General features: G+C 42.8%; 1 protein-coding gene across 1 annotated transcript in view; it reads left to right on the top strand.

Moving 5' to 3' along the window:
* Positions 1-27,787, top strand: part of DNHD1 (dynein heavy chain domain 1) — a 75,865-nt gene continuing 48,078 nt past the window's right edge. The window contains exons 1-9 of the mRNA XM_070074249.2: positions 1-195; positions 450-1,281; positions 5,349-5,525; positions 9,527-9,730; positions 9,809-9,919; positions 11,914-12,070; positions 25,770-26,024; positions 26,131-26,268; positions 26,398-26,449. Coding sequence (XP_069930350.1) covers positions 132-195; positions 450-1,281; positions 5,349-5,525; positions 9,527-9,730; positions 9,809-9,919; positions 11,914-12,070; positions 25,770-26,024; positions 26,131-26,268; positions 26,398-26,449 — 1,990 coding nt within the window. The 5' untranslated portion in view covers positions 1-131. The remainder of the gene's footprint in view (positions 196-449; positions 1,282-5,348; positions 5,526-9,526; positions 9,731-9,808; positions 9,920-11,913; positions 12,071-25,769; positions 26,025-26,130; positions 26,269-26,397; positions 26,450-27,787) is intronic.

Raw genomic sequence — 27,787 nt, 5'->3', positions numbered from 1 at the left:
GTGAAGGGCCCTGTGGGAGTGTCAGTTTACCTCAAGTGATTACAGGTGCATGTGCCACTGTCCGTAAGCCCTTGTGTGTGGCTGTGTTTGACCCGGGTCCCTTCACTTCTCCAAGCAGGCGCTCCCCCGCAATGAAACCTCATCCGCGGACCTGGCTCTCCTCCCTTCCCTTGCCTCCTGTACGCCTTCAGCCAGGTGAGGGAACAGGGTACTGAGAGGTGGGAAGGAACTCCTGTGCGAGAAGGTTCCTGCTTCTGACCTGGGGCTGCTGCTTTTCTGGGAGGCTCTGGAGAGGACTTAGGGTCTCAGGAAAAGCCCTCTGCTGCCATCCATTTCCCTATCCTGAGTCCCTTCCTCCCCATTTCCCCCAAAGCCATTGACCCTGACCATCCCCATGCCCAAAGCCTGAGGGCCCTTCTCCTGCCCCTCTCTTGGACTCGATCCTGCAGGTGAGGCTCAGCCATCGAGAGCCTGGAACTGGCAATTGAAGCCTGAGTTGTGGGCAAGGTCACTTCGACAGGAGTTGCGAGCCCAGCTCCTCTTGGTCACAGAGGAGAGGTGGGTAGGTTTGCCTCCTGGTGAAACATCATCTGATGCCCTTGAGTCCTGGCATTCCGTCTGTGCCCACAGCAAAGGACAGCCTGGGGCCCATCAGAGAAAACAGAGGCAGTTCCTCAAGGCAGCGCCTGAGACAGAGCAGCCCACAGTGCTGGAACTCCTGCTAGCTGAGCTCAAAGCTCTGTTCTCAGCTGTGCTCCAGGATCACAGCCCTGCAGCTTGGTGCTACCTGCATGCAGTACTTGGTCTGCTGCCTCCATATCGTGAGTTGCTTGCCGGTCACCTTGATTTGCTGCCCTTCCTGGAGCAGCTGTTCTGCTGGGCTCCCTGGGTCCAGTGCCATCTCCAGCTAGACCTGCTAACTGCCATAGACCAGGCCTTCCCCCCTGACAGCTCTTTGTTAGACAGTGCCTCCCATGTTGACTGTGGTCCCCAGAAGAAGTTCTGTCATAAGCGCCCCTGCCCAACCTGCCCTCTGGTGCAGGCCCGGTGGGGTGGGCAGCAAATGAGGGATGACTTGGCCACCTGGCTGCGACCGCTGACATTGCCTGAACTACAGCACTGCTTGGGCATCGTTGGTGCTGAGGTGGCCCTAGAAGAGGCCCAGTGGCTGGATGGCCTTAGTCTCCTGCCCTTGGCACTGGCAACGGACATCCCTGTACAATATGAAAACGTTGGTACTGACAAAGCCGTGGAGGAACCTGCTGGAAGAAGAGAGATGAGGTAAGTGAGGGACTCCATCTGGGGCTTTGGGCAAAGAAGGAAAAGAGCCAGTTGGTGGGTACTGATAGTGCCAGCTCCCAATTGGTCTTAGGGATTAGACCCCAAGCTAATTTTCATCTAGAAAATGAGCCTGGTATTTTATTGTTAATCCCCATAGGTAAATGCAGGAATTAATGAGAATCAGAAGTCAGCTATGAGGAAACCACATCTTCAGTAAACAACTTGACTTTCCACAGTTTCCACACTTCTTTCTCACATAGTGCCAGAAGCCTCTTTCATTCTTTTTCTCCTTTGTTTGTAGCCACTTGACTTTTGCCTCTGTGCCTACCAGGTACTGGGTCCTAGATGCTGGGTATAAAATTCCTTCCCTCAGGATACTCCTAGAGTGCTGTGAGTAGCTTCCCACATGTCCATGTGAGCTAATGTGGCTCAAAGGCAGAATAAAGTAGGCAACACTACTGGATGGTATTTCATCCTAACCCAATAGCTTTCTTTCTCTTTTCATTTTCGATATGCTGTTTATTTATTTGAAAAGCAGAGTTACAGCTATCAATGCTCTCTAGGATTTCAGAATGCCTACAGAGCCCTCCTCTTCTGAGAGTTCTTTACCTTTATTTTTGGGGTTTCTCCCCACCCTCTGGCATGATTTTCTAGGTGCTTTGTAGTTTGTCTATGACACATTTAAATCTGGAAAGTAGGCCAGTTTTACCTTTAATCAAACTTATCTTCCTCAGTTTTTGCTCTGAGGTTATGAATGAGTCAAGTTTTGCCCAAAGTCTTGGAGCCCTGATAGGCAGGCTCCTGGGATGAGCCCTAGCAAATACTTTTCCTTTTTTTTTTTTTTCAAGAGTTATTTATTTATTTATTTAAAAGAGTTACAGAGAGAGAGAGAGACAGAGAGAGAGGGAGGAAGCGAGCGAGAAAGCATCCTACATCTAGTGGTTCACTACCTAGATGGCCAGAATGGCCAGGGCTGGGCTGGGCTAGGCCAAAGCCAGAAACCAGGAGCTTCCAGGCCTGGGCCAAGCTGAAACCAGGAGCCAGGAGCTTCTTCTGGATCTCCAACATGAGTGGCAGAGCCCAAACACTTGGGTCATCTTCAACTGGTTTTCCCAGGCCATAAGCAGGGAGCTGGATAAGAAGTGGAGCAGCCAGGACTCAAACCCATGCTGACATGTGATGTTGTTATCACAGGTGGTAGCTTAACTTGCTATGCCACAGCACCACCCACACTTTTCCTTTTTCGAAGAGCTACCATGTGCCCTGAGTGGAGCTTCCTTTCCTGAGGGAACTTAACTGAAATAACAGTGGGCTGAGATGTTGGCAAAAATCAGGTTGTCTGTGCTCTCTTTGAAAACGGTAGTAAATCTGAATATGAATCATTTTGCACTAAGTTTTCCCAGACTGGTTCCCTAGGCATTCAGATAGTTAATAAATATTGTTGGATACTTGTATCACTAATTGCTAGATGATGGAAATACAGATGTGAACTAGACACTCAGTCACTCAGTTCCTCACTTTGTAACCTTACAGTTTAGTTAAAGAGATATTAAAAACAAACAAACAAACAAAAAAAAAAAAAAAAAAACAAACGAAAAAAACACTGCCTTTGGCCTGGCTGCTTCTCTGGAGTGTGTTTGTGTGCATATAGTTAGGGAAAAGCTTATCAGAGGAATTTCAATCTAGATTAGGTTAGCAAAATATCTTATAGATTAAGAGGTTAAATAAGAATTTCAAGGAAGAGGAAACAGTAATGTTAGATGCTACTGAGGCAAGTAAGAATCTTAAGAATGTCATGGGATTTAGCAACAAGGAATTGGCTGGTGAGAGCAGTTTGTATAGTTTTGTGGAGAGGAAGCCAACTGTATATTTAAGAGTGAATGGAAGGGAGATGAAGTTGCGCAAATCACATTTTATTATTCTTTCATGAAGCTTGGCTTGAAAGGGAAAGACAGATAGTAAGACAGTAGCTTGAAAAAATTTTGGTGTCTGGATGGAACTCATTTTTAAAGATAGGGAGATGTTTATAGTCCTTGAGGCAGTGCTTCAGGAGTAGGTATTCAATAAATAATTATCTGTAGACTGAATGAATAAATAGGCTAAGGAAAGAAGATGAGATTAAAATACATCTTACAAAGGGGCTAAGGGATCCCGAGCACAGATGAGGGAATTAGCTTTGCAGAAAAGAAAGGATACTCTTCCCTATCAAATTGGGGGCCAGATAATGTATAGGAAAGCAACTGAAGTTAAGAGAGTTAGTTCATGGCTTAGAACCTGAGTTTTCCCCCATGCGAGGGAGAAAGCAGAGAATGGTATCAAATGAAGGGCTTGGTGGGGTGGACATGGGAACTTGAAAGAGGTAGCTTTGGGGCTAGCGCTGTGGCGCAGCAGGTTAAAGCCCTGGCCTGAAGTGCTGGCATCCCATATGGATGCTGGTTCTAGTCCCAGCTGCTCCTCTTTCAGTCCAGCTCTCTGCTATGGCCTGAGATAGCAGTAGAAGACGGCCCAAGTCCTTGGGCCCCTGCACCCACATGGGAGACCTGGAAGAAGCGCCTGGCTCCTGGCTTCAGATTGGCGCAGCTCCGGCAGTTGCGGCCAATTGGAGAGTGAACCAGCAGATGGAAAGCCTCTCTCTCTGTCTCTACCTCTCTGTAACTCTCTTTCAAATAAATAAAATCTTAAAAAAAAAAAAAAAGAGGTAGTGTTCTGGGGAACTTGCATTAAGTCATCAAAAAACAGAATATTCAGGCTGGCGCTGTGGCATAGTGGGTAAAGCTGCTGCCAGTGGGGCCGGCATCCTATATGGTGCCGGTTGGAGTCCTGGCTGCTCCACTTCTGATCCAACTCTCTGCTATGGCCTGGGAAAGCAGTAGAAGATGGCCCAAGTGCTTGGGCCCCTACACCTTCATGGGAGACCTGGAGGAAGCTCCTGGCTCCTGGCTTCGGACTGGCGCAACTCCATTTGTTGCCGCCATCTGGGGAGTGAACCAACAGATGGAAGATCTCTCTGTCACTGCCTCTGCCTCTGCATCTCTGCCTTTCAAATAAATAAATAAATCTTTAAACAAAACAAAAAAATAGAATAATTTCCCAGATGAGACTGGATACCAGGGATCTACAGAGGAGCCAGTATTCCTGGTTCTGTGATCTTCTGAATTTACTTACTGTATTATGTAGGAATTTACTGAGGAAATAAGCATGTAATAGCAGTTACACCATTAATATGTACTGGTACAACATCAAGATCATAAATCCTATTTTTGATATGAACTTTAGAATAGGATTGTTGGGTAGCATGTTTTGCTGATCTAAGTTTTGCTCAATTAATTATGCTTTGACTGGTTAAATTTAAATTAAATCATTCCTAGGATTTTTTTTTTTTTGTGGTAAGGTCACTCCAAGCAAAATTATTCATCTAGGTAAGTCACTTCTGGGTTCTTATATAATGACTCTTCATACCAAATTTGCCAGCTGGTATGGTGGAAGAGTTAGAAGATGAGAGTATTGATGTAAACTTAACGAAGTTGAAGGATGGAAAGGAATGGATATATGAAGCAAGAATTTGCATGATGGTGAGGGAAGAGCAAGAATGATTATGGGAGCAAGAGCAAGCATAGGAGGCATAGAGATCATGCAGAGTTGGAAAGCAGGTGTAATGAGAGTAAAGATAGGAAATCAGATCTAGAAAGATAACATTGACAGGAAAAATCCAAGACTGTGATAAGTTGGGAAAAATTAAGTCATCTCATTATTTGCACAGTTTTATATAATACTGACTTCACAGTAATCACAATCCATACAGAATGATTCATTTATCAGAAAGCAAGAGGCTGTTCTTGCATTTGTCTATATGAATATAGTTGCCTAACTGTTGTTTAATGGACTCTATTTGCTCATTATGTGACATCTTTGTACATAAATAGTAGACAGGGTCTGAGAAAGCCTCATTGAGGCTCCTCAGACACCTGATCTAAGCCCTCCTTTCACTGGCCAACAGTGGCAAGACCTACCTCCAGCTACCTGACCTTCTTACTCTACCTTTTCCTTCTTGATTTCTTGTTATATAGGTCTCAGCTGGTCTATGAAGTTCCTGTGGAGAAGACCTTCCCTCAAAAAAGCAGTGACTATTCCTTACCTAACATTTCTGTCCAGGGTAGAGAGGTGATAACTATTCTAAAGACAGAGAGATACCTGAAGAAGATCCACTTCCTCTATCTCAATGTGGCTCCCAACCGCTACTTTAGGTAAGAGACTAAGTCCAGACCTCTTCTGCATGTCCCATTCCCCAGTTTCCTTCCATGGTAGTTCTTTCCTCATCTTTCTACCCGTGCCCACCCCTTCCCCTGTCCCTCCTCCACATACTCCTCCTTTGTTTCTCATTTCTGCCTCCTTTCTCTCCTCTCTGCTGTCTGCTTCCTCTTCTCTTTGCTCTCATAGCCTTTTGACTTAGTCATCCTTTTCACACTGTTCACTCTTTCGTCTTTATTCTAGAATGATAGAAACATTTGGTCATAGCCTCAGAAGTGAATTTAATGGTGATTTCTTTCAACTCCAATACAAGAATCAGGTGTTTAAATCTTCGTAGTATCAGGGAATCTTGTTTCCCTGAAGATATTCTATTTCTTAGACTGCATGAAAATCTATTTTTATTTTTTAAAATTTTTTAAAGATTTATTTTATTTACTTAAAAGAGTTAGAGAGAGAGGTAGAGACAGAGAGAGGGGTCTTCCATCTGATGGTTCACCCCTCAGATGGCCACAACAGGCGGCGCTGCGCTGATCCGAAGCCAGGTTCCAGGAGCCTCTTCCAGGTCTCCCATGTGGGAATAGGGGCCCAAGGATCTGGGCCATCTTCTACTGCCATCCCAGGCCATAGCAGAGAGCTGGACCAGAAGAGGAGCAGCCAGGACTTGAACTGGCACCCATATGGATTGCCGGCATTTCAGGCCACAGCTTTAACCCGCTGCACCATAGCACCGGCCCTGAAAATCTATTTTTAACGTCTACCACCTGGTCCTAGTTTTATCACTGGGACTTTAAAAAGAAATCTCATACAATCTAAGGGACATTTGTTTCACTGTCTCCTATTAGCTAAAAATTTACCTAATTTTAAAAGCCCTTTTCAAGTCTTACCACTTCCCAGAAATAATACTAATGGTTACCATTATTCAAGATTTTCTACATGCCAGCCATTTGCTAATGAAAACCAGACATATATTATTTAATCTCCTCCTACCAGTAGTTGCTGTTATTTTCGCATATAAAATGAGTAGACTAAGGTATGGAAAGGTTAAATAACTTTTTAAAAAAGATTTATTTATTTATTTGAAATGCAGAATTAGAAAAGGAGAGAGGGAGGAAGGAAAGGAGAGAGGGAGCGAGGGAAGGGAGGAAGGAAGAAAGGAAAGATCTTCCCTCCAATGGGTCATTCCCCAAATGGCTGTAATGGCTGGGGCTGGGCCAGGCTGAAACCAGGAGCCTGGAAACTCCATTTGGGTCTCCCATGTGGGTGGCAGGGGTCTAAGCATTGGTACATATTCTGCTGCCTTCTCAGGCACATTATCAGGGAGGTAGATTGGAAGTGGAACAGCTCATGTGGGATGCCAGCATCACAGGCAGCACCTTAACCTGCTGTGCCACAATGCCAACTCCAGGTTAAATAATTTGATCTTCTATCCACTGGCTCACTCCCTACATGGCTGCAATAGACAGAGCTAGGCTGGTACAAAGCCAGGAACCAGGAGCTTCTTCCAGGTCTCCCACATGGGTGCAGGGGCCTAAGTACTTGGGCTATCTTCTGCTGCTTTCCCAGGTAATTAGCAGGGAGCTGGATTGGAGGTAGAACAGCCAGGACTCAAACTGGTGCCCATATGGAATAGTAACACTGCAGGCGGTGGCCCAACCTGTTATGCCATAATGATGGACCCCAGATTTGCTTTTAAATCCTGTATCTTCTCTACTTTATTCATTTATTTGGAAGACAGAGTTACAGAGAGACAGAAAGCTATGTGGTCCATTGGTTAAGGGATGTGGTTTGAGTCAGGAAGATTTTTTTTCAATTGTTTTTTAAAAAAATTATCTGTTTAAAAGGCAGAGTTAGAGAGAGAGGATGAGACAGAGATATCTTCCATCTGATAGTTCAACCTGCAAATGGCTGCAACAGCCAGGGCTGGGCCAGGTCAAAGCCAGAAGCCAGGAGATTTATCCATGTCTCCCATGTGGGTGCAAGGACCCAAGGACTTGGGCTATTTTCTGCTGCTTTCCCAAGTATATTAGCAGGGAACTGGATTAGAAGTGGTGCAGCTGGTCTCCAACCAGCTCCCATACAGGATGGCAGCACTGCAGGCTGCATCTTAACCTGCTACACCAAAGTGTTGGCCCCCTTTGTTCTTTGTTCTTTGTTTTAGTATTCTCATCTATAATTTGGGGATAATAGTACTTGAGAAGGCCTAGTAACTCTGTCAGAAAAGAAATAAAGCTTTTATATGACTTAATGAGTCCATTCTGGTATCTATTTAAGTCTTACATCACTTAATCATGTAGTCCAGAAAGCTGAGAAAGATAAAAGATAGAGGAAGGACACTTTATCTCTTAGGCATTATAGACATGAGACCTAGGACACAACTTTTAAAGGGCTTAAACATATATTTGATGCTAAAAATAGTGCTGGTTCTAGGGCTAGCATTGTGGCACAGCAGGTTAAGCTGCTGCCAGCAATGTTGGTAGCTCCTATAGGTGCCCATTTCAGACCCAGCAGCTCTACTTCCCAACCAGCTCCCTGCTAATGTTCCTGGGAAAGCAGTGGAAGATGGCACAAGTCCTTGGGTCCCTGTGCCCATTCAGGCGACTCAGATGAAGTTCCTGGCTCCTGTACTTAGCTTGGCCTAGCCCCTGTTGTTGCTGCTATTTGTGGAGTGAACCAGAAGATGGGTGATATCCCGTCCTCCACTCTGTAACTCTGCCTGTCAAATAAATAAATATATCTTCTTAAAAATAACTAGTTTAGAGTTATGAAAATTACAAAATAAAAATACATTCTTTATTAAATGTTACCAAATACAGCATTATGTTAACTGGTCCACTGGAATTAGTTACAACTATTATGTAGCTACATATACATTGCATTTGATGCAGAGTGCAGGTGCATTTTCTGAAGGCAGAGAACCCAAGGTCTGTTTGGACTGTGAAATGGCTCTGGAGTTGTCTGACAGGGTAGGTTGCAGTTTTCATCTTTGTTCGCCTGTTTCTAGTTTTCTAGTCTCCCCTTTTTTCCAAATCTCAATTATTGCAAACAGTATTCTCTGGTTATCTCTGCATGCTTTTTTTATTACCTAGTTCTATATGTACCTTGTCATTTCTAAGGCGAGCAATCTTTTTACAAGTTAACTTCTCCAAGATTGCACTATGTATTACAAAACTGATGAAGTGTCATATGGGAAGCACTTTTTAACTCTTAATGTTTCATAAAATAAGGCTGTAGCTGACTTTTGATGGGGTGTGAGATGTCTGGGTTTGGATATAGGAATTTCTTGGAAGTGGGCAGGTGCCATTTTCTTTGCTCCCATCTATCATTGGCTTCAATTTGTGTGTGCCATCTTTCTAGTTTGAAATCATTCTGCTCTCTTTCTCCTCTTTCCACCTTCTGCTTTCCTTTCTGCTTCTTTACCATCCTCCCCCATCCTTCTGTTTTTTATTTTATTTTTTATAGAAAGCTTTTATTTAATAAATATAAATTTCATAGGTACAACTTTTGGATTATAATGGTTCTTTCCCCATACCCACCCTCCAACCCCTAAACCATCCCACCTCCTACTCCTTCTCCCATCCCGTTCTTCAGTAAGATTCATTTTTAATTATCTTTATATACAGATGATCAACTCTATAATAAGTAAAGATTTCAACAGTTTGCACCCACACAGACACACAAAGTATAAAGTACCGTTTGAAGACTAGTTTTACCGTTAATTCGCATAGTACAACACATTAAGGACAGAGGTCCTACATGGGGAGCAAGTGCAAGTGACTCCTGCTGTTGATTTAACAACTGACACTCTTATTTATGACGTTAGTGATCACCCAAGGCTCTTGTCATGAGCTGCCAAGGCTATAGAAGCCTCTGAGTCCACAAACTCTGACATTATTTAGACAGGGCCGTAATCAAAGTGGAAGTTCTCTCTTCCCTTCCGAGAAAGGTACCCCCTTTGCCCATTCTTCTCTTATCCACTGATCAAAGCTCTTTTTTAAAGGCCCTACAGCCTGAAGGTGGTGCCACCAAACAAGGTGAATCCTGAACACTACATCTTCTCTCCCTTTGGGATCCTGCACATACACCCCTTGGAGGGCAGTGAGGCGATGACACTGGGTACCTGGCACCGCCACTCTGTTCTCTGGCAACAGCTCCAGTTCATTCCATTCTTTAAGTATTGCCTCTTACGCAAGGCCTTGGCCAGGTAAGTGATAATGGGGATGGGATTCATGGGGGAATGGGTGAGAGAAGCAGCATATTATCACTAACCTTTAACTTGTAGTTGGAAAAAGAACGTGAGGTTGCAGGAGCTACATCGACTCCAGGGTGTCATAGGGAATCATCTGCTCTCAGCTGTGCCTCACTTTGGAGCTGGGCTGCTCAACATTAACAGGTGAGGTCTTAAAAACACAATTTTAATGAATTTTTTTTTAAACTTTTATTTAATGCATATAAATTTCCAAAGTACGACTTATGGATTACAATGGCTTCCCCCCCATACCGTCCCTCCCACCCACAACCCTCCCCTTTCCCACTCCCTCTCCCCTTCCATTCACATCAAGATTCATTTTTGATTATCTTAATATACAGAAGATCAGCTTAGTATACATCAAGTATGGATTTCAACAGTTTGCTCCCACACAGAAACATAAAGTGAAAAATAATAGATGATTTTTTTTAAATGATGATGAAATCAGAGCAGACCTATTGTCATGTTTAATCCCAGTGAGAGTCAAGTTGGGAATTGATAATTTCTTTTTTTTTTTTTTTAACAGAGGATCAGTTTAGTATGCATTAAGTAAGGATTTCAACAGTTTGCACCCCCATAGAAACACAAAGTGAAATATATTGTTTGAGTACTCGTTATAGCATTAAATCTCAATGTACAGCACATTAAGGATAGAGATCCTACATGAGGAGTAAGTGCACAGTGACTCCTGTTGTTGACTTTACCAATTGACACTCCTGTCTATGGCATCAGTAATCTCCCTATGCTCCAGTCATGAGTTTCCAAGGCTATGGAAGCCCTCTGAGTTCTCCGACTCTTATCTTGTTTAGACAAGGTCATAGTCAAAGTGGAGGTTCTCTCCTCCCTTCAGAGAAAGGTACCTCCTTCTTTGATGACCTGTTCTTTCCACTGGGATCTCACTCGCAGAGATCTTTTGCCAGAGTGTCTTGGCTTTCCATGCCTGAAGTACTCTCATGAGCTTTTCAGCCAGCTCCGAATGCCTTTAGGGCTGACTCTGAGGCCAGAGTGCTATTTAGGACATCTGCCATTCTATGAGTCTGCTGAGTATCTCACTTCCCATGTTGGATCACTCTCCCCTTTATTTACTCCATCGGTTAGCGTTAGCAGGTACTAGACTTGTCTATGTGCTCCCTTTGACTCCCAGTCCCTCCACCATGACCAACTGTGAACTGAAACTGATCACCTGGAACAGTGAGATGGCATTGGTACATGCCACCTCGATGGGATTGAATTGGAATCCCCTGGTATGCTTCCAACTCCACCACTTGGGGCAAGTCAGCCTGAGCATGTCCCAAATTATACATCTCTTCCCTCTCCCATTCCCACCACCATGTTCAACAGGGATCACATTTCAGTTAATTTTCAACACTTAAGAATAACTGTGCATCAATTACAGATCTAAACCAGTCATATTAAGTAGAACAGATAAAAAAAACTACTAAGAGGGATAACGTATTAAGTTGTTCATTAACAGTCAGGGCTATGCTGATCAAGCCACCGTTTCCCATAGTGTCCACCTCACTCCAACAGGTTTCCCTCTTGGTGTTCAGTCAGTCGTCACCGATCAGGGAGAACATATGGTATTTGTCCCTTTGGGACTAGCTTATTTCACTCAGCATGATGTGTTCCAGATTCCTCCATTTTGTTGCAAATGACTGGATTTCGTTGTTTCTTACTGCGGTATAGTATTCTAAAGAGTACATATTCCATAATTTCTTTATCCAGTCTACCGTTGATGGGCATTTAGGTTGGTTCCAGGTCTTAGCTATTGTGAATTGAGCTGCAATAAACATTAGGGTGCAGACCGCTTTTTTGTTTGCCAATTTAAATTCCAAGGAAGAAGCCCCTGCAGTCTTTCCCTGTAGTCAGTTGTTGGGACTTATTTGACCTCGTCTGACAGAGAGGTCACTAGTTATAAACATTTGCACATACCCTAAGCCTTTCCCAAAGAGCTCCCCAGCTGACAACTTTAAGAGGAAGTTATCACTGTTGGTCACTGGGGATATTAAAATCTTTGTGAACATTTGCTCGATCTGAGGTGAGCTGGGCTAGGAAGGGGTCAGGAAGGGGTCAGAATTGTACTTTCAGTTTAGGAGGACTGGGATTCCAGCTCTGACCAACTTGGCCCTCGATTCCAGACTTTTACAAGAGCTGCACTCTGTGTCCTGGCTGCCTCAGGAGCCAGATGTGTGCTACGAGCTTCCCGACCTGCAGAAGGCTTTAGCCAAGCAGAACCACAAGGCTCTACGGTTGCTGTCCCACTGCCTGAAGCTTTGTTCATCTATTCTTCATCTGGTAAGAGGCTTCAATTTATTGTGTACCTTTTCTCCAAGCTGAGCTCCCCAGAGTTCAGGCTTCCTCTTAGTTAAGTTCCTCCTGGGATCTCTTGTGTGTCCTGGACTCTGCAGTTGGATAAGAGCCATTGCCCTGCCCAACAACAGCAGTTTCTGCTCTGCAGTAATGGATCAATAGCAAGAGGACAGAGGCATGGACTTAAACGTTCCCTCAGGGTTTGTCCTGGCCTAGGAGCAGGGAGGGGAAGGAACCTAACAATGTCTATTTTGTCACTTACTTGTGCTGACTTTAGAGAATTAGGGCATTTAAGAAATGAAATCCTGATTTTTCATGCTTCTGGGCTTACCTTTGTACCTATCTTTTTTTTTTTTTTTTTTTTTTTTTTTGGACAGGCAGAGTGGACAGTGAGAGAGAGAGACATAGAGGAAAGTCTTCCTTTTTCCATTGGTTCACCCCCCCAATGGCTGCTGCGGCTGGTGCGCTGCAGCTGGCGCAGTGCGGCCGGCACACCGCGCTGATCCAAAGCTCGGAGCCAGGTGTTTCTCCTGGTCTCCCATGCGGGTGCAGAGCCCAAGAACTTGGGCCATCCTCCACTGCACTCCCGGGCCAGAGCAGAGAGCCAGACAGGAAGAGGAGCGACCGGGACAGAATCTGGCGCCCCACCTTTGTACCTATCTTAAGCTGTTGGCAGGTCACTGTGACTGGTAGAAGCATGCGATGATGGAGTCCTTCCTAATTATGTCTACTTTTCATCAGTGGTGCATGCCCTCTACCTAGGGCCTTGGAGGACCCTGCTGTGTACTTGTTTTTTGCCCAGTGGGCTGTTATCATGGTTTGTTGTCAAGTGGGGCTGGACAGTCATACAGTTCTCTAGCTAATCATCATGTGTGGATAGTACAGATATGAGAGAAGGGGCTCACTTAGATTTTGTGAAAATAGGAACTAATATGAAGGAGGAGCACCTTGTCTGGCTCGTTCCAGGCCTGGGGTTCTGTGTGTTGCTCTAAACTTTATCAGAGAAGATTAATGACCAAGGACAGAACTCTGCAGTCTCAAAGATAGCCTTGACTGCAGGAAATTTCTGTTCCTAGAAGGAAGCAGTGTCAAATATGGATTGCTCTTGCTCAAAATCTTAAATGTTTATAAAACTTGTAAGAAAAGCATTTTCACAAAATTTTAAATAATAAAAAATCCTTTTTTCTCTAAGAATTACCTATCTTACTTACTTATCTTCTATGTTTATCGTAGAATAGCCTTTATCCTTTTCTATATTTGCTCTCACCTTTTAAAATGCCATATAGCTACCTGCTCCCCATGGTAGAATTTAACCTCCACATCTTTGCTTTCCTCTCTGGAGTATCTGAGGAATCTAGAACAGTCTTTATAGAAAAATGTTCAATAATACCTCCACAGAGTTTAAGACTTTGGACTTAATGGTGCCCCTGCATGTTTTATGAGTTTGTTCTAATTAGACCCTTTCAGGGATGTCGTCTTTGGATGATTTAGAAGAGTGACTGAAGAGGAAAATTCAATCTATTTTCAGGAGGTAAGGGGAAAGAGGGCCAATGGCATCAGCAGCATTAGGATCCTAGAGTAGGAGTAAATAGGAGTAAATAGGAGCAACAGCCTTCAGATCCCCAGATGCCAAGTGGCTGGACCTGCCATTGTCCAGTCTGAATTTGGCAGGAGATGGGGGTAAGCTGCTCCACAGCCTTTCTCTACCTCCCAGTTCCTAAATCTTATGTTTGTTTTCATATTATGAAAGCTGTAGTTAACTTTTTATATTAAGGTATAATTTCTCTCTTTAAATTTTATTTATTTTTATTTATTTGAAAATCAGAGTTATAGAGAGGCAGAGGTAGAGAGAGAGAGAGAGATCTTCCATCCATTTGTTCACTCCCCAAATGGCCACAGTGCTGGAGCTGGGCTGATCAGAAGCCAGGAGCCAAGAGCTTTTTTCCGCTCTCCCATGTGGGTACAGGGGCCCAAGGACTTGGGCCGTCTTCTACTGTTTTCCCAGACCATAGCAGAGAGCTGGATTGGAAGTAGAGCAGACAGGACTTGAACTAGCACCCATATGGGATGCCAGCACTGAAGGTGGCAGCTTTACTCACTATGCCACAGCGTCAGCCCAAGGTGTAATTTCACGTAGTAGAATAGTTTGATGTTTTTTCCATTTGTACACATCCATGTAATCATACCCATATTAAGATAGAGAACATGGGCCAAGGCTGTGGTACAGTGGGTAAAAGCCACTGCTTGCAGCGTTGGCATCCAGTATGGGTGTGGGTTCATGTCCTGGCTGCTCCACTTCCGATCCAGCTCCCTGCTGATGTGCCTGAGAAAGCAGCAGAGGATGGCTCAAGTCCTTGGGCCCCTGAACCCACAAAGGAGGCCCAGAAGAAACTCCTGGCTCCTGGCTTTGGACCAGCCCAGCTCTGGCTATTGTGGCCATTTGGGGAGTGAACCAGCAGGTGGAAGATTTCTCTCTGTCTCTCCCCATCTGTTTCGCTGTAACTCTGACTTTCAAATAAATAAATAAATCTTTGTTTTTTAACAGGTATATTTATTTATTTGCAAAGTAGAGTTACAGACAGTGAGAGGGAAAGACAGAGAGAAAGGTCTTCCTTCCACTGGTTCACTCCCCAAATGGCCGCAATGGCCAGAGCTACGCCGATCCGAAGCCAGGAACCAGGAGCTTCTTCCCAGTCTCCCATGTGGGTACAGGGACCCAAGCACTTGGGCCATCCTCTTCCATCCTTCCAGGCCATAGCAGAGAGCTAGACTGGAAGAGGAGCAGCCAGGACTAGCACCAAGGCCACATGGGATGCTGGTTCCGCAGGTGGAGGATTAACCTGCACCACGGTGCCAGCCCCAATGAATATATCTTTAAAAAGAGAGAGAGAGGGAGAACATTTCCAGCACCTCAGCAAGTTTCTTGGTGTTTTTCTTGTTAATAATCCCCCAAAGGTAACAACTATTATAACTTCTGTCACCATGGATTAGTTTTGTCTGACTTTTTGAATTTCATATAAATGGAATTGGATGGTATGTGTTGTTTTTTGTCTGACATTTTGCATTAACATTATGTTTGTGAGATTGATCAGTAACATTTGAGGTAGCATTGGTTCACTCTTTTTGTATTGCTGTAACCAAATTCTCAGTCCTTGTCAACGGTGCTAAATCACAGCTACATGGACAATGTTTGGGGATAAAGGAAAGAGAAAATTCAGCCGATGGATAGGTGCGGAGGTAGCAGATCATGTCTGAAGAACTATCACGCTCCTGAATAAGGGTGTTCTGGTTTTTTATTATTATTATTATTATTATTATTTTTGACAGGCAGAGTCAGTAAGAGAGAGAGAGACAGAGAGAAAGGTCTTCCCTCTGTTGATTCACCCCCGAAATGGCCGTCACAACTGGAGCCTGCGCCCATCCAGAGCCAGGTGCCTCCTCCCGGTCTCCCATGCAGGTGCAGGGCCCAAGCACCTGGACCATCCTCCACTGCCTTCCTGGGCCACAGCAGAGAGCTGGACTGGAAGAAGAGCAACTGGGACAGAATCCGGCGCCCCAACCAGGGCTAGAACCCTATGTGCCGGCGCTGCAGGCGGAGGACTAGCCTAGTGAGCCGCGGCGCTGGCCACTCTGGGGTTTTTAAGCAGTCTACGAGGAAGGGAAAGTCAGGAATAAGGGGAACAAAGGATAGGGACAGCTGTGTGCTGGCCTCCAGCCCGGGAGTAAGGGGCTGGTTGCAGTCATGGTGGTTATTTGATCCAGTACATATTCAGCTTGTGTCCAAGTTCTTGAATGGTCAGCAATGCTATACTCTTCAGGGAATTTTTATGCTGGCCACGTGAGCTTCAGTGCTTCCTGCTCACAGCCTGGAGTTCTCCTGATCAGACCTGGATGGCCCTTAAACAAATCCCCTTGAAACAATACCAGTCAGCAAGGTGATACCTGTTGGAGAAGCCAATGACCTCATGAGTCTTGTGGTTAGAACCTTATAGGGCAGACTGCATCAATCCTTCAATTCAGTGCTTTCAAGACAGGACTAAGTCACTCTAAGCTAAGTGAGGGAGGTTAGTACAAGGGGGCCTGATACTATCTAGCAATTGCATTGGGGGTACTTTTGAGGGGCTTAGTTTCATTGCTATGTAATATTTCAGTATATGAGTGTACCATAATTTGTATGTTTATTTTCCTATTGATAACATTTGGGTTAGTTTCAGCTTTTCACTATTATGAATAATACTGCTATGAAAATTCTTTTACATGTTTTTTGATGAACATAAATACTCATTTATTTGGTATATATTCCAGGAATTAAATTTCTGGAATAAAGCATATATGTGTTTTGTAGTGCCAAGCAGTCTTCCAAAATGCTTGTACCAGTTTACATTCTTATCAACATTTTAGATTTCTAGTTACCTGACAGTCTCACCAACACTTAGTTTTGTCAGGGTTTTTAGTTTTGTCCAAACTGGCAGCTATACATGGTATATCACTGTGGCTTTAGTTTGCATTTCTATGATGTCGAGCATCTTTTCATGTATAATAAGGGTGCTTCAGATAGTTTATGGAAAATGAAATTAAAAGGTAACATGGGAGATGTGTACATGGCCTAGCAGTTAAGCCACTTGTTGCAATGCCTACATACCATATTGGAGTGCCTAGATTTGAGTCCTGGCTCTGCTCCTGATTCCAGCTTCCTGCTAAAGTAAATTGTAGGAGGCAGCAGGTGATGGCTCATGTGGTTGAGTCCTTGCCACTCATGTGGAAGATATGGATTGAATTTCTAGCTTCGGTGCTAGAATGCTTGAATGCTTCAGCCTAGGCATTTGGGGAATGAACCAACAGATAGATGCCCTCTTTGTTTACCTGCCTGTCTCTGTCTCTCTGCCTCTTGAAATTTGTAACAGTAAAGATAATATACATTTTCCATGAACCTTTTGAAGCACCTTGGATATATTAGATGCATTCTGTACTGTGAAATGTCCAAGGCTTTTGTTCATTTTTGTGGGTTGTCTGTTTCTTATTAATTTGTAGGAGTTTGTGAAATAATCAGAAAAATATAATTTTTGTTCCCTTTATCTTGTTCCTGACATAGAGCTCCTAAAACCCTTATAAATGCGGGCAGTAGGAGAATCTTTTATTCTTTTTTTTTTTTTTTGAGATTTATTTATTCCTTTGAAAGTCAGAGCTACAGAGAGAAAGAGAGATCTTCCATCCACTGGTTCACTTGCCACGTGGCCATAGTATCCAGGGCTGAGCCAGGAGCTTCGTCCGGGTCCCACATTTGGATGGCAGGGGCCCAAGCACTTGGGGCCAACTTCTGTTCCTTTTCCCAGGCCATTAGCAGGGAGCTGGTGTTGTGTCCTGATTCCCAAATAATACACGAATGGCAGTCACGGATGCAAAAAGCAGAGGATTTATTCCAGCCAACTGGGGCCTTTACCCACATACATAGCAGTGCTGTGGTGTCGAGGCAAAAGACCCCCTCTCCCCTTGCCCCAGCAACTTTATACTCTTTAATAAACAAGTACATACGTCACCACACACGTAGGCTACTTCCTTATTCTCTATATGGCAACTACCTAAATCTGTGCATCTCATTGGTGTATTTCAAATGTAAAGGGCTATACGTCACACAAGGGAAGTGGCAGGAAACACAAGGGAAGTGGTGGGAAGCAACAAGCCGTAAATTCCAGGAATTGTTTGCTGGGCCTTTGTTTCCAAGAATGGGGCCTATCTCTTTTCCGACCTGAAATGAAGCCTGTCATGGAGGAGCATCGGCTCTCTCTCCGAGTGCTTTGTATCTAGCTATTAAGCAAGCTACGTAGTACAGAAGCGAAAAGCAGTTAGTTAGTCCCTACTCTCTCTCTACACTGGTTTCGGGCAGCCAGGACACAAGTTAGTGTCCATATGGTATGCCAGCATCACAGACGGCAGCCTTACCTGCTACTCCACGATGCCTGCCCCAGAATCTTTTATTCTAATATTTGTTCTTTGCTCCTGGTTCCTGACACATAGCTCCTAAGACATTTGTGATTTCCTGAGTGACAGGAGAGCTTGACACAGTGCTCCTGCATCCCCTAGAATCCATAGCCAGGAGGGGGATATTTTGTATTCTAAAAAGGTGACTGTTGATGGACTTCAGGATAGTCTCAGGGTTGAGGCTATTCGTCAGGGGGAACTAACCATGCAATTAAAGTTTGAACTTTGAGTTCCATCCCTCCCACCACCACTAGGGAGTGCTGAAGGTTGAGCTAATTACAAATGGACAGTGATTGAATTGATCATGCTTATGTGGAGAGACCTCCATGAAAACCCAAAAGGATTGGGTTTAGAGAATTTCCAAGGTGGCCAACATACTTACATACTGGGATATTGGTTTATCCTAGCTCCAGAAGAGCAATAGCTCTTGTGCTCTGTATCCTTTGAGATCTCACCCTGTGTCTCTTCATCTGTATCCTTTGTTAATTAACTGGCAAATGTGAGTTCCTTGTTTTGAGAACTGCTCTAGCAAATTTGTCAGATGTGTGGAGGGAATCATCAGACCCTCTGATTTGTAGTCTACTGGTCAGAAATATAGGTAATATTAGGATGGACTGTTTGTTCCCTTTAAAACCCATGCTGAAATTTGATTGGCACTGTGGTAGTGTTAGGAGATGGGAACTCTGGAAAGTTTGGGCTTTGCCCTCACGGCTGGAGTTAATGCTACTATGCAAGGGCCAGCTCAGCCTTCTTTTGCTTCTTTGTCCTTCACCCACCCCCACTTGAGGACATGACACTTTCCTTATTCAGAGGTTTCAACAAGGACACCCTCAGCAGACCTTGGATTTCTCAGCCTCCAGAACTGGGAGAAGATGAATTTCTGTTCTTTATAATTGCTCAGCCTCAGGTATTCTGTTATAGGGATGCAAATGGACTCAAACAATACGTATAACCTACTACCTGTAACTGGTGTTTCAAGTGTGGGACAAGCATTCAATTTGCAGGATCTGTTGCTACCTCTAGGTAGATAGTGTCAAAGCTGACTGACATTATGAGTTGGTATCTGCTGAAGAATTGCTTGTGAATGGGGTGGGAGTAAATCCTCACATCTAATGTCAGTTGCGCTGTATTGAATGATGTATGTGAGAGTAAGGAAAACACTGTGGGAGACAGCAGATGACGGCTGTATCCATCAGGGTTCTACAGAGGCAGAATTTTTACTAACTTTTACTAACTGTATCCGTCAGGGTTCTGCAGAGGCAGAACCAATGCAAGCACACAGATGCATGAGAGGGGACTCGCTGTGGGGTTTGGCTCACTCAAGTATGGAGGCTGACAAGTCCCACGATCAGCGTCATCTGCTGTCTCCCAGGCTGTGAAATAACAGGAAGCTGGATTAGAAGGTGAATTGGGATTCCATACCAGGCACTCTGATGAAAGATGTGGGCATCCCCAGTGGCAGCATAACAATAAGTTTAATCAACCCCATTGTACCACAGTCCCTACTCTAGATTTTTATTTCCTTGAAATTCATTTTATCAATCTTTCTTGATTAATGCCTCCCCATCCCCAACTTTATTGAGCCCTTTGAGTCCTGGTTTAAGACATCTTTGCCTACCCCAGTGTCATATAAATATTCTCTTAGGTTTTATTCTAGAAATTTTATTACTGTATCTTTCAAGTTTAGGTCTATGATACATTTTAAGTTAACTTCCATCCGTGATACAAGTTAAGAGTCAAAGTTTATTTTCCCATTTATTGTTTGGACTATCCTTTTCCCACTTAATAATAGTGGTATCTTCTTATATCAAGTAATTGTATCCTTGTGGGTCTGTTTCTATACTCTATTCTGTTCATTTATTTTGCTTACCTTTCTTCTTACCAGTTTGACACTGTCTTGGTTATTATAGATTTATAATAGATTGATATCTGATATTACAAGTCTTACAATTTCTCTATTCTTCAGGATTGCCTTGGCCACTTTAGGTTATTTAAGTTTCCATACAAGTTTTGAATCAGCTGGTTAATCTCCACAAAATAACCTACTTAAATTTTTATTGGACTGTCATTGAGTCTGTGGTTGAATTTAGGTACCGATAGGTAGCTTAATGTTTAGTCCCATAATCATTAATATTAATGTCTTCATTTGTTTTGCCTTCTTTAATTTTGGTTAACAATATTTTGTAGGTTTCCTATAGAGGTCTCGAACATGTTTTATTAGGTTTATTACTATATATCTGGTGAATTTTGTTGCTATTGTAAATGATATTTAAAAATTGTTTTTTATGTTTTATGTTATTTGCTACAAAAATTAGTTCATGGTGAATAAAAGATGTAGTGTAAAAGGAAAACAGAAAAACTTTTTAGCAAATAAAATATGACATTTTCATTATCTCAAGAGAGGAGTTTCTTAAAGTGTAAAAATTATAAACTTTAAAGGTCAATGAATTTATATTTAATTCTTTTAGTGTTAGAAACACCATTGAAAATGAAAAGACAAGCAAATGCAACACATGGAGCTACTATGTTGCTGCATGGAATGGGATAGAACCTGTGCATGTTGGCAGCACCCCAAAGGAGTAGGGTTAAAGAAGGAGGGGTGGAAAGTGCAGATTAATAACCAACCACAGGGGCTGGTGCTGTGGTGTAGTGGAAAAGTGCCACCTGCAATGCCAGCATCCCATATGGGTGCCAGTTCGAGCCCCAGCTCTTCCACTTCTGATCCAGCTCTCTGCTATGGCCTGGGAAAGCAGTACAAGATGGCCCAAGTCCTTGGGCCCCTGCACTCATGTGAGAAGACCCAGAAGAAGTTCCTGGCTCCTGGCTTTGGATCGGCACAGCTCCGACTGTTGTGGCCAATTGGGGTGTGAACCAGTGGATGGAAAACCTCTCTCTCTCTCTCTCTGCCTCTCCTTCCCTCTCTATAAATCTGACTTTCAAATAAATAAATAAATCTTTAAAAAATAACCAATCACAACTTGTAACTGAATTGTTTTAGAACCAAGCTTGCAATTTGTGCTAAATAAAAGCATTCTGCTGTCCATTAAAATGTGGTATTACTGAGGAACTAAAATACATTTGAAATATTAGAGACATGATATTAATTATGGGTGTTTGATAAATACCCTTCATTTACTTGCTAAGAGGTTTTATCATGAATGGGTGTCAAATTTTGTCTAGTGATTTTTTTTCTGCTTCTATTTAGATGACTGTGAGTTTTTTCTCATTTAGTGTGTTAATATGGTGAATTGTCAGTTTTAGACCACCTTGGATTGACTAAGATAAATCTAATTCTTTCCTTCCTTCCTTCCATATTTTGTTATAATTTCAAACTTACTAGAAAAGATACAAACATAGTGTAATAAACACTCATGTTATTATTTTGTTTTGTTTACTTTATCAATTATGCACTTTCTCTGTGAATGTACACATTATTTTTTCTACATTGTTTTGAGAGTAAGTCACAGTTATCAAATTCCTTTACCCCTAAATATGCCAGGAAGGTTTTCCTTAAGAGTAGGGACATTTTCTTCCTTACCTATAGGACAATGAACAAGGATATAGGATATTTTACTTTGATATACTTCTATTATTTATATTCAAAGTTTGTCAATTCTTCCTTTCTGTTCTTTCAATTATTGCTAAATGAATTTCCAAATCATGTTGTTGTTTGCATAAAAGTCTGTAACATTTCTTGGTGTCTTAATCCTTTTTGATATAAAAGTCTTCATTCTGGTTCAGCTTTACATCTCAGAGTTCTTTTTTGTCTGATGTTAACAGTTTATTTGCTCTCTTTTTTATCCCTCTGTTTTTAACCTTCATTTGTTATTTTACTTTATGTATATTTAATAGATGGAGAACATTTGATCTGTGAGTCTATGTTTATCTCATTTATTATGATTGTTTATAGATTTTAATTTATTTTTCCCATCTCATCTTGTTGATTTCTGTTTGATTCTTCCTTGTGTCGTCTATTGTCGGATTGTTTATATTTTTGTTGCTATTATTGTCCTCTAATGATTTGGGTGTTATACATTTCACTTTTCTGATAGTTTCCCAGGCGCTAGTCAGTGTCTGTCTACTCATCTTTCTTAGTTTTAGAATTGATTTTTTTCATAGACTCCCAGCTGGGAGTGGGGCTATGGGTGAGGAAACACTATGTGATTCAATTCTGGGAAATGAATCATGTGTGGTAGACGCGGGAAAACTTTTTAAAGAGGCAAATTCAGCTGCAATGCCTTTGTCATTTTTATCCCTGTCTCATTACCTAACCCTTGTATGAAATTTCTAGTGATGGAGAAGACATCGCACCATAGGGCGAATGTCATATTAAGGGTGGAGGAAGAGGAAGAAAGGAGCTTTGATATTATTGGGTCAATATGTCATTGATGACTTTCTTATTGCATTAAATAAACAAACAGTTTACTTGCTTAAGCCACAGTTTTTTTATAATTGCAATTGAAAATATATGTAGCTCTTCAGTTTACATTTTATGAAATATCTCTTTCAAATCTTTTTCTAAAACTATCTCTTCAGATATGTCATCTTATTTCAAATTGAAGACTTTACTATCAACAGCACTCCTAGTTTGTCTTTTCCCTGCTCTAGTTTTATTTTTAATAGCACTTATCACTTTTTTAAAAAAAGATTTATTTATTTATTTGCAAGGCAGAGTTACAGAGAGAAGGAGAGGCAGAAAGGGAGGTCTTCCATCTGCTGGTTCACTCCCCAAATGGCTGCAGCAGCCAGAACTGGACCCATTTGAAGCCAGGAGCCAGGAGCTTCTTCCAGGCTTCTCACAGGGGTGCAGGGGCCCAAGCCCTTGGGCCATCTCCCACTGCTTTCCCAGATACATTAGCAGGCAGCTATATTGGAAGTGGAGCAGCCAGGACTTGAACTGGTGCCTATAAGGGATGCCAGCACTTCAAGCATCAGCTTTACCTGCTATGCCACAGGGCTGGTCCACTTATCACTATTTGCATAGGATATAAATTATTCGTTATGTTTCTTGCCTGTACTGTCCCCCTCCCACACAAATAGCCATATTGATGGTTGAGATTTTTATGCTTCATTCACTGATATATCTCTAGGACTTATTATAGGAAACGCCGTATACTATATGCTCAGCAAATATTAGCAGCATAAATAACTGTTAACTGAATTTGTAGTCACATCTTTCTGTAAGCAGCATAAGAACCTTAGGACTTTCCTGATTTCCTTTCTCTCTTCCCTTACTCTGTCCACTCCTATTACTTCTAGATTCATACTGATATCTCTTAAAATTTTAATTCTGGATGGTTATGAACACTCTTGTTTTACAAACTACTCATTTTTAAATGATGATATGGGGTAGGCATTATAGCACAGCAGGTTAAACTTTTGCTTGGGATGCACACATCCAAAATTGGAATGCCTGGGACAGAGTCACGCCTCCATTTCCAATCCAACTTCCTGCTAATTTGCACCCTGGGAAGCAGCAGAGGATGGTTCGGGTACTTAGGTCCCTGCCACCTATGTGGGAGGTCTGGATGGAATTCCTGGATTCCAGCTTCAACCTGGCCAACTGTGACTATTGCAGGAATTTGAGGCAATGGACCAGCAAATAGGAGATCTCTCTCTTTCTACCTTTCAGGGGGAATCTGTATGTGATAAAATTTCCAAGTCTTGAGGGTAGGGGAAGAGAAGTATCACTATATTCCTAAATCTGTATATATAAAATACATAAAACTTATATAACTTAAATAAAATTTTTGAAAAAGTAAAAAAAAATCCAAGTCTTTTTATTTCTAAAAATGTCTACATTCATACTTAAACCTTAATGATACTGTCACTAGGTATAAAATTCGGGGCTTAAAAAATTTCCTTATTATTTAAAGTTATTGCCCCCAATTATGATGTTTCAAAATATATACTGATTATGTTTTCTGGCAGTCATAATAATTATTGTTTGAATGATTTTATTCTTTTTTTTTTTTAATTTATTTATTTATTTATTTATTGACAGGCAGAGTGGACAGTGAGAGAGAGAGACAGAGAGAGAAAGGTCTTCCTTTGCCGTTGGTTCACCCTCCAATGGCCGCCGCTGCAGCCGGCGCACCGCGCTGATCCGATGGCAGGAGCCAGGATCCAGGTGCTTTTCCTGGTCTCCCATGGGGTGCAGGGCCCAAGCACCTGGGCCATCCTCCACTGCACTCCCTGGCCATAGCAGAGAGCTGGCCTGGAAGAGGGGCAACCGGGACAGAATCCGGCGCCCCGACCGGGACTAGAACCCGGTGTGCTGGCGCCGCAAGGTGGAGGATTAGCCTATTGAGCCACGGCGCCAGCCCTGAATGATTTTATTCTAATTGGCACTCAGTAAGCCCTTTTGATGTGAAGTGGTACTTTTTTTTTTTTTTTTTTTTTTTTGACAGGCAGAATGGACAGTGAGAGAGAGAGACAGAGAGAAAGGTCTTCCTTTTGCCGTTGGTTCACCCTCCAATGGCCACCACGGCCGGCGTGCTGCAGCTGGCGCACCGCGTCTATGCGAAGGCAGGAGCCAAGTGCTTCTCCTGGTCTCGTATGCAGGTGCAGGGCCCAAGGACTTGGGCCATCCTCCACTGCACTCCCTGGCCACAGCAGAGAGCTGGCCTGGAAGAGGGGCAACCGGGACAGAATCCGGTGCCCCGACCAGACTGGGACCTGGTGTGCCAGTGCCGCAAGGCAGAGGATTAGCCTAGTGAGCCGCGGCGCCGGCTAAGTGATACATTCTTTTATAAACATTTACTGTGGGATCCCATGCCATGTACTGTGTTAAGCAATAATAAGATGAAATAAGGTGTGACAGAGCGCCCTCCTTAAGGAGCTTATATTGTAGTATATAATTCATACAGATATTAGATAACGATATTTCTGTGAAGCAGGAAGCTCTAGGTATGAAGGGTGTTGTGGGAGCATGGAAGACATACCTCATCAAGTCTGAAGGCATGTTTGTATATGACATGTGTTTTCTGGGGTCTCAGAAGACTAGGAGTTGAGCTCATAGATATAGAAATGTAATTCACAAACACCAGTCAGTTCTAACCCCAGGCTCTGTGGAGCATCAAAAAGAATAGGACAATAGTGAGGACAAAGGGTCCATCTGGCTGAGCATAGACTTTTGGTCTCTCCCCTCTGTTCCTCAACAAGGGAAGTCCAGACAGTTGACAACTGACAGTATCTTTTGCAGGCTGAGAAACCTCTAAACCTGAGGGCTCACAAATAGACTCCCAGGCTTTTATCCCGGATTCTCTCTCCCCAGATAAAAATTCTCTGTCAGTTCTCAGGAGCAGCTTCTGTAACATAATGCAATTTATACAACCCAGCAGATCATATATATCACCCAGGCTCAATGGTTAGGGTCCAGATCCTGAAATTATTGCAGAGTCTAACTTCTCCAGTATTTTCCTTTGTCTATTCTGTAACATGAACTTCTCTATTTACACATTTGTAAATTTTCTGTTTGAATTCTACTTTTCAGTAAACAGTAAACAGTCCTGGCCTATCACATTAGTACATTGTGGCCTCTCAATATAAGTTCTCTTTTTTTGGTCATTTAAATATTTCTGGGGCTAAAAGGAGCCCTCTTCATATGCTTATCTAGGCTCAAGATTCCAGGTTCCAAGACCTGAGAGTTGATTTACCCTGCATCTCTCTATCTCCAATGAGCTTCTACTCTCTACACTCACAGGTTCATGACGACACATACCACATGCAACAGGGCCTGCAGGAGCGAGTGCAAAACTGCAACCGGATCAGGACAGGCCAAGGCTCTATATACCTTCAGAGGGTACAGTGCCAGCAGCTGGAGAAGAAGCTGAAGCAGGCAGAGATCTGGTTGCTGCAGCTGGGGAAGTTTGCCCGTCTGGTCAACTACATGATTTGTCAGAGTCTCGTTTCTATCTTGGAAGATGAAATTACCTCTTTTGTGTCCAACATCCTGCAAGTGAGGTGGTGGGTGGAATGTATGGAGGTGGGCAGGTATTCAAGGAACAGATTACGAATGCAGACTAAAATGTGTCCCCCAATCTCTTCTAACCCTTCTTTTATAGGCCCCGAGGCAGAAACCCTTTCTTTTGTCTCGACTGGTCTTTAATGATCACAGCCAGCTGTCTCATGTGCCTTGTGGTGAGAATATGATCCGGATTCTAACTGAGGGCCTACAATCTGTCAAGGCCTCTGCCTTGCAGGTATTGTATGCTGGAGAGGGGGGCAAGCTGGAGGAATTCCCAGCTCCTATTCTGTGTGTCATCAGAAGCTCTCAGCCCAGTTTGAAGCCCTCCTTATTTTCCCATTTGTACCCCTTCTTTTACATGAAGGTAGTCAAGTCTAAAGACCTGAAGACCTCCAGGGATTCCCTGCCTTCTGAAGGTATTTAAGGAGACCTAGGAAGGCCAGGAGAGGGGAAGGCATGTGTAGAGTGTGAATGGCATGAGAAGCTAGCAGCAGGCCTTGGGCAGGAATGTAGTGGCTCTAACCTGTGTATTGCACGTGGTGTGTAGGGGTTGAGAGTGCTGGGGGTGCTTTTACTCACTAATATGCTTATGTGTATGTGTGTGAAATGAGGGGATATAGGAAAGAGTATGAGTATGTTGTCCTTTCCCTGGTTCATCCAAAACTCTGTGAGCTTTTTCTCCCTCCAATGTTATAATTTCATTTTGTTTACCATTGAATTTGATTGCTAATTTTTGCTTATTTGAAGGACTCTGCTTGCTAAATATTTATTTTAGTCTTTTATTTCATAGAGAGGCATTCACTTCTATTATTGAGATAATTTATGGTTACCAGTTATTATCGGTTATTAATTCTCAGGCATGTTAACTATCAGGGAGGAAATTCCTCTTTACATTTCCTTTATTTGGATGCTGCACAACTAAGATAATTAAATGTAGTCAGTCATCTCTGACATGTAGATGCTTTAGCATTTTCCTTCTCAACCGGTATGTTTTCATTAAGATGATTTAGAGACACAAAATTAATTTTATGAAATAGGTGACAGAGGAAAATGGTCCACTGTAAGGAGGTTTTTTTTTTATTATTTATTTACAAATCACACCAGAGTTGCGAGACATTTTTTTCCCTAAATTAGTTTAGGTTAATTGATAGAGACTGTTGACATTTGTTTTACGTAGTGAAAAGGAGAATGGCTCTGGAATCAGACATACTAGTTTACTAATCTGCAAAAATACCTAACTTGGAGAATTATTTTGAAAATTAAAAGGGGTAATGTGTCCAATTTGGTACTCTGCTCTTAATAATACATGCTACAGACTTTTGGACTCTCCCCTTAAGTAATCTTAAGTAAGTCAGACATTTTGTAGTATTTTCTCATTATAGGTTTACTAATCCATACTATGATATGCAATGATATTTTTTTTAAAGATTTATTTATTTGAAAGGCAGAGTTATAGAGACACAGAGAGAGAGGTCTTCCATCTGCTGGTTCACTCCCCAGATGGCCACAACAACTGGAGCAGTGCCAATCCGAAGTCAGGAGCTTCTTCTGGGTCTCCCACGTGGGTGTAGGGGCTCAAGGACTTGGGCCTTCTACTGCTTTCCCAGGCCATAGCAGAGAACTGGATTGGAAGTTCAGCATCCGGGACTAGAACCAGCACCCATATGGGATGCCAGCACTTCAGGCCAGGGCTTTAACCTGGTGCGCCACAGTGCTGGCCCCTGCAATGGTATTTTTTTTAAAGATTTATTTGA

The sequence above is a fragment of the Oryctolagus cuniculus genome, chromosome 1 (assembly GCF_051225735.1).
Source record: "Oryctolagus cuniculus isolate XC-2025 breed Fujian yellow rabbit chromosome 1, ASM5122573v1, whole genome shotgun sequence".
Classification (NCBI taxonomy): Eukaryota; Metazoa; Chordata; class Mammalia; order Lagomorpha; family Leporidae; genus Oryctolagus; species Oryctolagus cuniculus.
Note: the sequence above shows the minus strand (reverse complement) of the source record. Positions and strands in the feature narration are given on the sequence as shown.